The sequence below is a fragment of the Ambystoma mexicanum genome, chromosome 8 (assembly GCF_040938575.1).
Source record: "Ambystoma mexicanum isolate Mex_15411 chromosome 8, UKY_AmexF1_1, whole genome shotgun sequence".
Taxonomy (NCBI): Eukaryota; Metazoa; Chordata; class Amphibia; order Caudata; family Ambystomatidae; genus Ambystoma; species Ambystoma mexicanum.
The window spans coordinates 80,091,576-80,105,743 of record NC_090929.1 but is presented as its reverse complement, the minus strand read 5'-3'; the positions used below and the strand labels follow the sequence as shown (position 1 = coordinate 80,105,743).

The 14,168-nt window shown below is 46.4% G+C and overlaps 1 protein-coding gene across 1 annotated transcript in view; it reads left to right on the top strand.

Moving 5' to 3' along the window:
• The window catches only part of CCDC180 (coiled-coil domain containing 180), a 728,974-nt gene that overhangs the window by 463,194 nt on the left and 251,612 nt on the right, over positions 1-14,168 (top strand). Inside the window, exons 19-21 of the mRNA XM_069609330.1 lie at positions 6,807-6,982; positions 8,410-8,590; positions 10,349-10,495. Coding sequence (XP_069465431.1) covers positions 6,807-6,982; positions 8,410-8,590; positions 10,349-10,495 — 504 coding nt within the window. The remainder of the gene's footprint in view (positions 1-6,806; positions 6,983-8,409; positions 8,591-10,348; positions 10,496-14,168) is intronic.

The window sequence follows — 14,168 nt, the reverse complement described above, 5'->3', positions numbered from 1 at the left end:
CCATCCATGACTATGTGTGGCTGTGTGGGTTGAAGGACCACCGTGCTCACTACTGGGCCTCAGTTTCCTTCTAGCCCATCCATGATTGTGTGTGGCGGTGTGGGTTGAAGGAGCACCTTCCTCACTACTGTTCCTCTGGTTCTTCTAGCCCATCCATGACTGTGTGTGGCTGTGTGGGTTGAAGGACCACCGTGCTCACTACTGGGCCTCAGTTTCCTTCTAGCCCATCCATGATTGTGTGTGGCGGTGTGGGTTGAAGGAGCACCTTCCTCACTACTGTTCCTCTGGTTCTTCTAGCCCATCCGTGGCTGTGTGTGGCTGTGTGGGTTGAAGGATCACTATGGTTCCTCTGGTACCTTCAAGCCCACCCATGACTGTTTGTGGCTGGGTGGATTGAAGGGGTTTGCCCCAAAAGACAGAGAATACAATTTTGAATGCGAGTGTTGTAGGGTGTCCACCGCTCACGTAGTTCGGTATTTACAGGTTCAGGGGTGCCAGGGGTGTCCCCTGCATGCATAAAAGAGACAGCGGAGGACAATTGCCCTATTTACAAAAAGCTAGAATTACAAAATGTGGTAAACTGGGCCCCGGCATTTTGTGGTTCAAGCTTTTCGGAATTCGCAATGATAACGTACATCCGATTAAAGTATCACCTTGCTCACTACTGTGCCTCAGGATCCTTATAGCTCATCCATGACTTTGTCTGGCTCTTTGTGTTGTAGGATCACTTTACTCATGAATGTGCCTTAGGATCTTTATAGCCCATCCACGACTGTGTGGATTTAAGGATCACTTTCCTCACTACTGTTCCTCTGGTTCCTTCTAGCCCATCCATGACTGTTTGGCTCCGTGGGTTGAAGGATCACCTTGCTCACTACTGTGCCTCAGGATCCTCGTAGCCCATCCATGACTATGTGTGGCTGTGTGGGTTGAAGTACCACCTTCCTCACTACAGTTCCTTGGGTTCCTTCTTGGTCACCCTAGTTAACTGGGGGAACCCAGACGTGGACCCCTTGCTCACTGTGCTCAGGGAGGCACAGCTCCACCTCACTGATGAGGCCCAACAAGGCTGAAACACGTGTATGGAGTTGCTGTTGGTACTCTTGTTGAAAGGAGACTTGCCTGGCATTTCGGTGCAAGACTGCCATTGTTGGCTGGGACAAAAACTGATATGCAAATGGATATTCCTCCTTTGTGAAAGGAACAGTGAGCAAAAAGTGATGGCTGTGGACTCTCAAGTGGGTAAAAACCACTGAACAGGTTATCATGCCATGTTCATTCTAGAGAGGGGCACCTGCCACCTTTTTGTATTCTTGCCCATCCATGACTGTGTGTGGCTGTGTGGGTTGAAGGACCACCTTCCTCACTACTGTTCCTCGGGTTCCTTCTAGCCCATCCATGATTGTGTGTGGCTGTGTGGGTTGAAGGATCACCTTGCTCACTACTGGGCCTACGTTTCCTTCTAGCCCATCCATGACTGTGTGCGGCTGTGTGGGTTGAAGGAGCACCTTCCTCACTACTGTTCCTCTGGTTCTTCTAGACCATCCATGATTGTGTGTGGCGGTGTGGGTTGAAGGACCTCCTTACTCACTACTGTTCCTCTGGTTCTTCTAGCCCATCCATGATTGTGTGTGGCGGTGTGGGTTGAAGGACCACCTTCCTCACTACTGTTCCTCTGGTTCTTCTAGCCCATCCATGATTGTGTGTGGCGGTGTGGGTTGAAGGAGCACCTTCCTCACTACTGTTCCTCTGGTTCTTCTAGCCCATCCGTGGCTGTGTGGATTGAAGGATCACCTTGCTCACTACTGTTCCTCTGGTTCTTCTAGCCCATCCATGACTGTGTGTGGCTGTGTGGGTTGAAGGATCACCATGGTTCCTCTGGTACCTTCAAGCCCATCCATGACTGTTTGTGGCTGGGTGGATTGAAGGGGTTTGCCCCAAAAGACAGAGTGTTGTGGGGTGTCCCCCGCTCACGTAGTTCGGTATTTACAGGTTCAGGGGTGCCAGGGGTGTCCCCTGCATGCATAAAAGAGATAGCAGAGGACGATTGCCCTATTTACAAAAAGCTAGAATTACAAAATGTGGTAAAGTGGGCCCCGGCATTTTGTGGTTCAAGCTTTTCGGAATGATAACATACATCCGATTAAAGTATCACCTTGCTCACTACTGTGCCTCAGGATCCTTATAGCCCATCCATGACTTTGTGTGGCTCTTTGAGTTGTAGGATCACTTTACTCATGAATGTTCCTTAGGATCTTTATAGCCCATCCACGACTGTGTGGATTTAAGGATCACTTTCCTCACTACTGTTCCTCGTGTTCCTTATAGCCCATCCATGACTGTGTGGCTGTGTGGGTTGAAGGACCACCTTCCTCACTACTGTTCCTCTGGTTCTTCTACCCCATCCATGACTGTGTGTGGCTGTGTGGGTTGAAGGACCACCTTCCTCACTACTGTTCCTCTGGTTCTTCTACCCCATCCATGACTGTGTGTGGCTGTGTGGGTTGAAGGACCACCTTCCTCACTACTGTTCCTCAGGCTCCTTCTAGGCCATCCATGACTTGGTTTGGCTTTGTGGGTTGAAGGACCACCTTCCTCACTACTTTTCCTCTGGTTCCTTCTACCCCATCCATGACTGTGTGTGGCTGTGTGGATTGAAGGACCACCTTCCTCACTACTGTTCCTCTTGTTCTTCTACCCCATCCATGACTGTGTGTGGCTGTGTGGATTGAAGGACCACCTTCCTCACTACTGTTCCTCAGGCTCCTTCTAGGCCATCCATGACTTGGTTTGGCTTTGTGGGTTGAAGGACCACCTTCCTCACTACTTTTCCTCTGGTTCCTTCTAGCCCATCCATGACTGTGCGTGGCTGTGTGGGTTGAAGGACCACCTTCCTCACTACTTTTCCTCTGGTTCCTTCTAGCCCATCCATGACTGTGCGTGGCTGTGTGGGTTGAAGGACCACCTTCCTCACTACTTTTCCTCTGGTTCCTTCTAGCCCATCCATGACTGTGTGTGGCTGTGTGGGTTGAAGGACCACCTTCCTCACTACTGTTCCTCTTGTTCTTCTACCCCATCCATGACTGTGTGTGGCTGTGTGGATTGAAGGACCACCTTCCTCACTACTGTTCCTCAGGCTCCTTCTAGGCCATCCATGACTTGGTTTGGCTTTGTGGATTGAAGGACCACCTTCCTCACTACTTTTCCTCTGGTTCCTTCTAGCCCATCCATGACGGTGCGTGGCTGTGTGGGTTGAAGGATCACCTTGGTCACTTCTGTTTCTCAGGGTCCTTCTAGGCCTTCTATGACTTGGTTTGGCTGCGTGAAGTGATGTGGAGATGAGTTAGTTGCAGGAACCTGTCTGCTTAGGAAATTAAACAATATAATTGTTACATTTTATAAATGTATAATTGGCAGGTGCCTTTAGGCTCAGGTAAAGCATAAGTTAAGGAAGCTGGGATGAAACCCAGAGGGGTGATATCTGAAGGAAACTGGTATAGGAAGCCAGTGTTGGGCAGTCTTTGTTTCCCGTGATCCATCACCATTGAATATGCTGGCTAGAAATGATGGGGCTTGTAGTTTAAAATGTCTGGTGGGCCTCAGGTTGCCCATTACTGGTATAGGATGAGAAGTGTACTGTAAGGGTGTTGAAGAAGGAAGCTGACACAAAGGTGGCATGGTGGTGGTTATAGGCTTTTATTTATAAAGGAAAGAGACCCTCACTATCCCATCATCTAATAGAAGTTTCCCTGCCTCAAACTAATACTAAAGGATCCGTCAGAATGTCAGTCAAAATCAAAGTCCACCGTCCCGTGTCACCACCTACTTCTATCCCTTACTCTGCAACTAAAGACTAATATAATACAACAGAAAGTTCCTTCACCAGGAGAATGACTCCCTTCTCCTGGTGTTCGGGTGATATTCAAAAGAATTTTAACTTGAAAAAAGGTTGCTGGGGGGAATTACTCCCTTCCCCGACTTGTGGGTTCCACACACTCTTTGCACAACTCCACTTTCTGGACAAGAAGAATGTACAGTTCACAATAAGGACAGGGGGAATGACTCCCTTCCCCTGGAGTCTTTTGAATATGTCCCAAGGGGTTTTGTGTCATCCCCCAAAGAATGTCTCCCTTCTCCTGTTATTCGTGCCTTTCAACTTGCTGTATGTTTTTCTACTCCCTCTCAGTACCAGCCAAGTCCTAAACCCTTCTCTGCTGGTCAATGGACTTATCTTTGCCACTTTGCCGAGTAAGTTCTCCTCTGGTTTTCCGATCTCCAGTATTGGGGTCCCAGACCTTCTCTGGTGGTCAGTGTGCTTGTGGTTGCTATTGCACTAGGAAGTTCTCCTCAGATGCTCAGTTCACTCTTGGTAGGGTCCCAGACCCTTCTTTGGTGGTCAGTGGGCTTATTGCTACCACTACCATGAGGAAGTTCTCTTCTTATGCTTGCTTTTAAGTGGTTAGGGTGCCAGACCCTTCTCTGGTGGTCAGTGGGCTTATTGTTGCCACTACAATGAGGAAGCTCTCCTCTGATGCTTGCTTTTAAGTGGTTAGGGTCCCAGACCCTTCTTTGGTGGTCAGTGGGCTTATTGCTACCACTACCATGAGGAAGTTCTCTTCTTATGCTTGCTTTTAAGTGGTTAGGGTGCCAGACCCTTCTCTGGTGGTCGGTGGGTTTATTGCTGCCATTGCGACAAGGACATTCTCCTCGGATGCTGAGTTCACTCTGCCAGTGTCCAGTAGTTATTTTGTTACTACTGGGATGAGGGAGATCCTCCCTGATGGACTCTACGCAGTTCTGTTCCCCCAAAGCCTTATAGCTGCCACTGTGGTGAGGAACATTATTTTGTGTGCCTCTCCCTGCCTCCCCCTGTATTCTTACCGGGTCTCCCGTGCCTCCTTTTACCTTCTCATGGGATGCGGAACATCACCGGTCCTTTCTGGGGTGGTGTTTCTTGTTCAACGGCTTCTGCTGCTCTTCCTGTCTGCTTCGGTGTTCCCGGTGCACCTTTGCGGTCCTCCGCCCCTTATGGTCTTGGGTCTGCTGTGGGACCAGACAGTCCATGTTACGATGATGCCACTGCTTCTTCCCTTCTGCCTCGCAGTTAGGTCTGCTTCTCTCAGACCCACAATAGACTCTCGCAGCCTGCCGCCCGTGTCCCCAGCACAGCCTTTATTCCAGTCCTCACTCGGAGTTCAAAACTCCTGGGCTCCTGGTTTCCCCGTGACGTGACTTCCTTTAGTTCCTCTTCTTTCCTTTTTATTTTTGGGACTCTGCCCTTGTGCAGCGTCAACATGTGCAGATAATGTCTCTGTCATTCCTCATGCCTCCAGTGAGCCACCTTGTGGCTGTACTTAAGAGTTGGTTACTCTTCATGGATCCTGTTTTCTTCCTCATCTCAGTATGTATTGTTCTGACACTATTCCATGTCTTACAGAAATACATGGGCTTACTTTCGATGACATAGCTTGGTATGGAAGGGGGGTTAGGAAATGTTGAGGAGTGATGTGGCTCAACGGGCTGAAGCTTAGGTGATCGTCCTTGTCCCCGTGCCCCAAGGGGGAGTTTCTTACTATGAGGTCCTCCCACATTAAACCACCCCTTGGGGGACTATTGGGTAGTGGCCGCACCTCCCTAGTCTCATGGGAAAGGGCTGAAGGAAGGGATTATTTATGTAGATGTGTTGTAAAGACCTACATGTTGCTATGCTGCCACTTCAAAATACGGACATAGGGGGGGGCCTTCAGTGGCTTCAGTGCATCCAGTGCAATCCGGTGGGTTGTAGTTGTATCAGTTTCACTGTGTGGTGTACGTGATGGAATTTTGCCCGATCCATTAATGGGGAACTGGTGGTCCTCGACAGGGACGTGTGATAGGATTGGGAGGATGCCTATATTGCCCAGTGATGGTTAATCTGAAGCATATGGCCATGGGCTCTAAATGTTTTTTCTTTGGGATTAGGCTCCCAATAGCTGTTGAACGCTGCAGCCATTTGTTTCATGTTGAAGTGAGACATTTTTTAATACTCTTGTTTTTGCATGACACTTTTCTGGCCTTTCGTAGACCTCTAAGTTACCAAATGTGATGGTACTCCGTGTGTTGACCTCAGAAGGTTCATGGGCTGAGTAAGCTCTGCGGGGGCTGACCTTTCACATGCAAGTTGAATATCGATCTTAAGAGCAAATGCTTCCCTCACTCGCCTCAGATACCCTTTTGGTGTCCTCCACACCAGGGAAGGTATTGTCTTAGTTTTATGTAGGTACAATAAAAGGAGCTGGATTTAGCCTGATTCGATATCATTCTCTTAAGACTCAGAGGGTGGAGTAACGGAGTACAGTTTATTGATAAAAAGAAAGAGCAGCAAGCTAGGAAGCAGGGAAAGGATAAATACATAAAGGTAGAAAAACAGGTGATTGGGACAGAGTTGAAGAAATATCTTGGGTGGACATGGATTACACTGTTAGGAAGAGTGAAATGAATCAGTGAGGGAGAAAGAAGCAAAGGTAAGATGGATCCTTGGTGAATGAGATCGGTGCATGTCCTTCTCACCATCCTGTCTCCCATTTGTATTTAAGGAGGATTTCATGAAACTGCCTTAGGTGGCCAGAGAGCCACAATGTTTCCCTGTCAGAGCAGTGCGTTGATGTTCAATATTAGCATGTCTCGTTCAACAGCTATGTTAAATCCTGTAATACTCCTCACATGTCATCTCTTGTGCTCCTGCGTCGCTACTTGAGTACCTAGATTTAATGTAATAAGCACTCTTGCAAAAGTTAGTAGATTGAGCATGTTTTCTTTAAACATAGGGTCCGTCTGGGCTTCTACGAGCATCTGGAGAACTGGTTTGACAAGGCCATGGCCAACTCGGAGAGCGTGGTGTTGGCCAAGAAGGAGGAGCTGAAGTCCGAGCTAGACTTGCGCTTGCACCTCCACCAACCACGGAGCCAGCGCATCGAGAAGGACATCCACAATGTCAGAGCTGGTAAGTGGGAAGTTGCACAGTCTACAATGGCGTGGAGGGTGAAGTGAAGAACTGAGGATGGTGGAACCAATGCAATAGGCTGTGCTCCAAACATTTTTATTGTAAAACACAATTTTACAGAAGTATCAAAATATCTTTCGAAATAGTTGATCTAGTGATTTTATCTAGAGATATAACTAAATCACAGATGTGCACCAAGGTGGTAAAGCCCAGACGAGTCGAGAGAACTAGTCTTCTCAGGGGCGAAGGATTACAGGCGCAGCCACGGTGCACACCCAAGGCCCAAAGCAGGAGAGTTTCATCCCTTCAGAATTGGGGCGAACAAGTAGCACCATTTTATAGCGCGCTTCCTGGACAAAATGCTCTCAGCGTTACAATAGATGTGTCTCAGAGTGTGTTATAACCATAAACCCATCTCACGGTTTGTAATATATACATTACAGAGGGTGAAACTTGTCTCAGAGCATTTTGTAATGGTACATTTGTCTCAGAGAAGTTTGTAACAATAAACACGTCACGAGAGTGTATTATTACAAAAAAGGACCTGGAGTATGTTAGATTATAAACATGCATAAGGATTTGTTATAACAGTAATTCCCTCTGAGTGTTTTATAATACTAACCCCATTGTAGACTGTGTTGTAACAGTGAGCGTGACTCAGAGCCTTTAATAAGAATGAACGATTCTCAGTGTATCCTGAAATTGAACAGATCTGAGTGTGTCCTGAACATGAATGTGTCCCAGAGTCAGTCATAGCAATGAACTTGTCTCAGACGTATCCTGACAGGGAAGTCATCTCACTCAGTCTATTGTAACTATGCAATTTCTCAGAATGTAATAAATGTATTGCGGAGTAGGTCATAGCAATGGCCAATTTCCAGGGAAAGTTATAACATAACAGATATGTTTATATATGTCTGGCTCTGACCCTAGGATGTCATAAATCACGGAAAGCTCTACCTCTGATAATTCCCACCAGAGGTCACAGAATGCACTTTCAATTCTTTTCATTGAAGAACAACAGCAACGAGATGTCATGTTAAATGTTAAAACACATGTCAACAAAGTATGACATGTGTTTTAATGTCTATGGACAGCTTTTGGGTCTCGGAGATACTAATGCTGTTTGTGTGACCTCTAACCTGAAGGTGTTCTGTGGTCTTCCAGCATGAGACCTGCGGTTTCATTAGTGGGACCAGGGCTCTGTGGGGACCAGGGCTGTGTTAAGATGTGGTTGAAGGGGGCATCTTATGGATTTTTGGAAGCATGAGACTGATTGTTCGGATGGGGTTGTGCAAAGGGCCCAGAGTCAAGTCACCATACTTTCAGTCCATACTTCACAAAAGGCTCAAAGGGGCCCCATTGGGGTGGCTTGAGGTGCTTCCAGGTAACAGGTTGGTCAGCCTCTTCTCTTTCCTTGTCCTCAGCTGAGTTGCTACTACACAGCGACCGCGTTGAGCGCCACTATGACGGCGTGTTGGAGGCTCTGGCCAAAATGAAGAATTTGTCTATCGAACTCCGGGACGACATGAAGGAGAAGACTGATGCTTTCCGCAAAAAGGTCTCTGACATGGAACCGCTATTTATGAACGCCAACAAGTCTGAGAAGTAAGATTTCTTTTTTAAATGTTGCATAAATCGGACAATGCCAGCCCTGCATGCAGAGGGTACCTTCATCGCCGGGGGGGTTGTGCACTCGGAAGAGCCAGATGGCTTGGAGTGCCGCACGAGACAACTTCTCAATGATCTCTAAAAGGCCTGTGCCTTATTCTAGGACCCCCAGCTCAATGAATGCAGTGTGCATAGCATGGCTCCGCTAGCATCCCAACGTAAGGCACAGTGCAACCAATCACATTGTTGACCTGGTGGCTACTTGATCACCTTCCAAATATAACAGCCACATTGCATATCCTCCCTATTGTGTGTAGGACTGCTTTTAAAGTGTCCAGCATTTGCATCTGGTATAGGAACTGACAGCCTGCAGACCTAATCTGTCCCACTAAACCAGAGGTGTGAGAAAGATAGACACTCTGAATGTACTTTTTGTTTAGTGTTAGTGTGTTGCATTTAAACACAATTAATACGGCTCTCAACTTGATGTTGTGCCATGTTCCCTTCTCTACCAATGCAGTAATGTTTCTAGGAGCTTCCACAAGCCCTTGTTTTACTGCTCAACACCCACTTCACTTGTTAAATGTTCCAATCTGAGGTTGCATAGCCTATGATTTAAGAAGGTCTCCTGTGCCTCCATCTCCCACATAGATGTGCTCAAGAGTGCCTAGGAGTTGTGGGTCTACTAACTAGATAATCAAACCCCCTGTTGATGGCCGCAGGGGGTTCTGGTAAAACCAACACCTCTGCCAGCCAACTCAGTTCTAGCAAGCCCCCATCTCTCCAATATGATGATCTGTTTAGTAGCCCCACAGCTCCTTAGCACTCTTGAACACATCTATGTCAAGGTCATCACACATCCACAACACGACTTAATGTAATGTGAACACCACAGAGTTCTTTGAAGCTCTCGTTCACTGTATTGATTTTCTTCTGGGCAAAACATCAACAATGATACATACATCCCAACGATCACGGTCACTCACCCTTAGGTTTTCATTTCCCTACATGTTGAGAGTTGGAAGTGTTTTCTGTCTCACTGACTTGTCTCTCCCTTCCCCTTTCCCACCCTCGTTGGCCCCCATTACTTTTCACCCCATGGACGGAGTCACAATTTGCCTGTACATGGACAAGCCTTTGCACTTTAAGAGTACTACAGCGGTGATGTGTCTTGTAAAAAAGAATGCTCACATTGCATAGCGCCATGGGGAGGTGTATCAGAAAAGAACTCAATGGCCCTTTTGTACCTGTAAAATGATGTTACTATAGTTGTATTTGTTTCCCTAACAAATGTATCAGCCGTCAGAATTCAAGCAATGGGCTTTCATTTCTCCACGTCTGGTTTGGTGCTTCTGCCTCCCTTCTATTATGGTTTGATTTAAGGATAATCAGTGCCTTAAGATGGTCATTGGTGCATGTACGCCTGATAATGAGTTTGGTATTACCCATGTTGAAGCCCCATCAGGCTTCATTGGCGAATGGTGGTATCGTGATGGACATCATTACTCCTTTATTTTGTGATTCTGATCCCACCATGCCCCATGCACTTCACAAACTCATAATTTGGACAGATTGGTAAAACTGGGGGTATTTCGAAATGCTGATTGTTTCACTTTGTCGCCAAGCTCGTAATGAGACCCCAAAAGCGTTATTCACACCTGTACTGTAAACAAAGGTGCTAAAAGTCCAAATGCTGTGAATGAAAATCTCTAAAGTTCTCAAGCACAAGCTGTTTGTGATCTGCTCTTATTTCAGGCTGGCTGTGCTAACCAAGTCTCTGTATGCCAGTCGGGATAAGCACGTCGAAGGGATCAAGATCTCCATGCGCAACTACCGCCAGACCCTGGAGGGAACGCTGGGAATGCTGCGTGACTCGAACGCTGAGTTTATTAAAAGCTTCAGGTATGACACTGTATGTGCTGCATGGATGAGAGCCTGGATTCACATGGCTCTGAATGCCTCCCAGAGGCTTCCTATTAGAATCTATAGTTTACTCTTAAGTAACTGGGACTTGGAGACTCACTAATTTGTTTCACAATCGTACAATGTGTTCAGGACATTAACTGGGATTTGGGTTCTTGACTCCACAAGTGCTTTTGGCATTTGGCTGCAGCGAACATACAAGGGAGAACATTGATGAATCGTGATCTCTTGTTTTCACAAAACATTAATTATACAGTGCAAATGACACATAGCTTTAGGGACGTGCAAAATCCCCATTCATCCGTGAAAGTACAAGCAGTCTTCACCAAAGATCCTGCTGGGCAGCTAAACCGGTTTCACCCAAAGGATCCTGCTGGACAGCTAAACCACAGTTTTCCCCAAGGATCCTTCTGGGCAGCTAAACCACAGTTTTCCCCAAGGATCTAACTGGGCAGTGAAAGCACAGATAGTTTTCCCCAGGGATCCTGCGTGGCAGCTAAACCACATTTCCTCCCCCTCCGTTCCCCCTCCAAAGGATCTTGCTAGGCAGCTAAACCACAGTTTTCCCCAAGGATTCTGCTTGGAAGCTAAACCACATTTCAACCCCATCCTCCCCCATCCTCCCCCCTCCAAGGATCCTGCTGAGCAGCTAAACCACATTTTCCCTGAAGATTCCTGCTGAGCAGTTAAAGCACAGTTTTCCCTAAGGATCACATTTTTTTTCAAAAACATATTTGTATTAGTTTTAGTAGTTTGCACATTACAAGGATGCATTAACAATACTCCCTTCCCTACCCTTCACTTCCCTCCCCCACTCCCACCCCACGCCAAAAGTGAAGACCATTCCTGCTCGTTTTCACAAGTTCTGTTAGGCACCTACCATGTTCAATATCCTAATCTTGTGCGGGTGCCATTGCACGATGTAGTCACTTTGTAAATGATTCAGCACCGCTCCTCAGTTTTGTTTAAAAATATCCTGATTCCCATGAATCTTATAGGTTATCCATTCCAATGAAACAAAACTCCAGATTTTCTGTAGCCAGTCCTGGACCGTGGGTGCCTGTTGTTTCCAGTGCTGCGCTGTCATCAACCATGCCGCTATCAACATGATCATAAATCCCCTTTTCTTTATCTTTGTGTATGATTTTGACCCTGGCCACATCCCACACATCCATACCCTTCTTCCCAGTGACCCTGTCCCCTGGAACATCTTACCCATCTGCTTTTTTACCTCTTTCCAAAATGGATGTGACACCTGACAGTCCCACTAAATATGTACCCAAGCCCCCCACTGCCCTACATCCCCTCCAACATTGATCTGATGCCGAGGGAAGCATTCCATGAATTCTTTCAGGTGTGTAATGCCATTGTAGGAGCACTTTAAACCACATCTCGCTCACTAAATGGATTGTGTTAGATTCAGAATAGCTTGCCACAGGTACCTCCATTGACTGCCTAAGATGTCCTCCCCTAAGGGTTTTCCCCATTTCTTCATATATTTCCATTGTACTTCCTCTTCATGGTCGTTAAGGTACTTATAAAGACGACACTAGATTTCTTGAGCCTGTATGGGTCGTTATATACCCTTCAAATGGTGTCAACTGTCTTGTAGCTGCCCCTTTAATAATTGGGTTGGTTAGACAATGCTTCAGTTGGTTGTATCTAAACCGATCCCTCTCTGTCAACCCGATATCCCCAATACATTCCTCAAAGGTCCTTAATGTCTGTCCCTGACACGTGTCCCGTATCTTCAGACACCCTGCCCCCTTCCACGCCTTAAAAGCCCCCTTTTCCATCACTGGCGGGAAATCCGGTTTCCTAAACATTGGGTGAAATGGGGAGGGGTTCACCATCAAGGCGCGCTGCTCCACTGCCGAATCCCATACCTCCACCACCGTTCCCACTATCTCACTAATCCTAATATTGGGATGTCTGTTTTTTTTGTTCAACCACATGAGTCCCGGGAGGGATGTTCGTGCTCCAGCCTTATCTTGCCTGGCCCAGACTTTGTTGATTTTCCGCTAGCCATTCCTTTATAACCTGTAACTGGGCCACCTCAAAATATTGATGAAAGTAGGCAAAAGCTAAGCCCCCTTGATTCCTTGGGGCCGTTAACGTGGACATCGCCCCCCTGTTTTTTTTCCCTCCATATGTATGACGATATGGTTTCATTAAGGGATCTAAAAAAGGCCTTTGGGATCCTGGTAGGCAATGGCTGGAACTAATAAAGAAGTATTGGCAGTACCACCATCTTTATCGCCGCCATTCCTCCACACCATGAGATTGTTAGGAATTCCTCTTCATAAGATCTGTTTTGATCCTATCAAATAGTGGCAGATAATTTACCCCGTACATTTGCCCTAACGTTTTCATTTTTCATAAGAGTTATGCCTAGATATGTAATTCCCTTATCCGCTATCTTTAAGTGCATTCGGGTACCCAACCGTCCCAATGCGTCCGGGTTTGCAGATAGATTCAATATTTACAACTTCTTCCTATTCATTTTTAACCCCAACACCATCCCAAATGCTTCCAATTCCTTCATGAGTACCTGCAGCAAGTTTTTTGCATCCGACAATGCCACCAAAATATCATCCGCAAACGATATTGCCTTAGGTGCCTCTCCCACCATTATTATTCCTCTTATCTGGTCCGTCTTCCTAATCCTTGCTAATAGGGGTTCTAAATATATGGCATGTAAAATCTGGGACAACTGGCATCCCTGTTTAGTACCCCTTCCCAAGGTCACCCTCTTTGATATTGTGCAATTTAGTGCAATACGAATAGTTGGTGTATTATAGTCTGCCTGCACCATCTGAATATATCCCGTACCGATCCCCATATGTTTCAGTGTGCGGAACAAAAAAGACCCCTCGACCCTGTTGAATGTTTTTTCCGCGTCTAATGACACTAGAATTGCTAGGTCTTGAGCCATAACTGTCTTCTCAATTAGATGGCAGATCATACGGTTGTTATCAAACGTTTGTCTAGATGGTATAAACCCTGATTGATCCTGTCCAATTAATTTTGGAAGCAAATGCGTTAATCTATCTGCTAAGATCTTTGTATGCAGTTTTGCATCCAAGTTTATCCACGATATTGGGCAATATGAGCACGGGGATGCAGGATCCTTACCATGTCTAAGAAACACCATCATTTTAGTTTCGTTCATTGATTGTGTAATGTAACCCCTTGTTTTAAATGTATTAAATAGTTTTGTAGGCTTCGGAACTAGGATATCCATTTAGTGTTTTATAAAAGCTCTCCGGGTACCCATTTGGGCCCGGGACCTTGTTCTTCGGCAGCATTCTAATAGCCTTAATAACCTCTTCCTCCCGAATGTCCTCCTCTAACGCCTCTCTTTCCTCCTCCGTCATTTGCAGAAGCATTAGCCCTGCAAAGTACTCCTCCTGTCTGTCTCCCTAGGGGTTATCTAATGTTTATAAAGCCTGATAATATTCCCTAAAAATGTCCCCCATGTCCTCATTCATTGTCCTATCCTGTCCCACGTTATTAAGAAGCTTCAATATTGCCTTTGTGCTTCTCTTTCCTTTCAATTGCCTTGCCAAGTGTTTATCTGCTTTGTTGGCCTTCACATAATGCCACTGTTTTAAGTATAACAGGGCTCCCGCTGCCTGCTTCGTTTGGAACA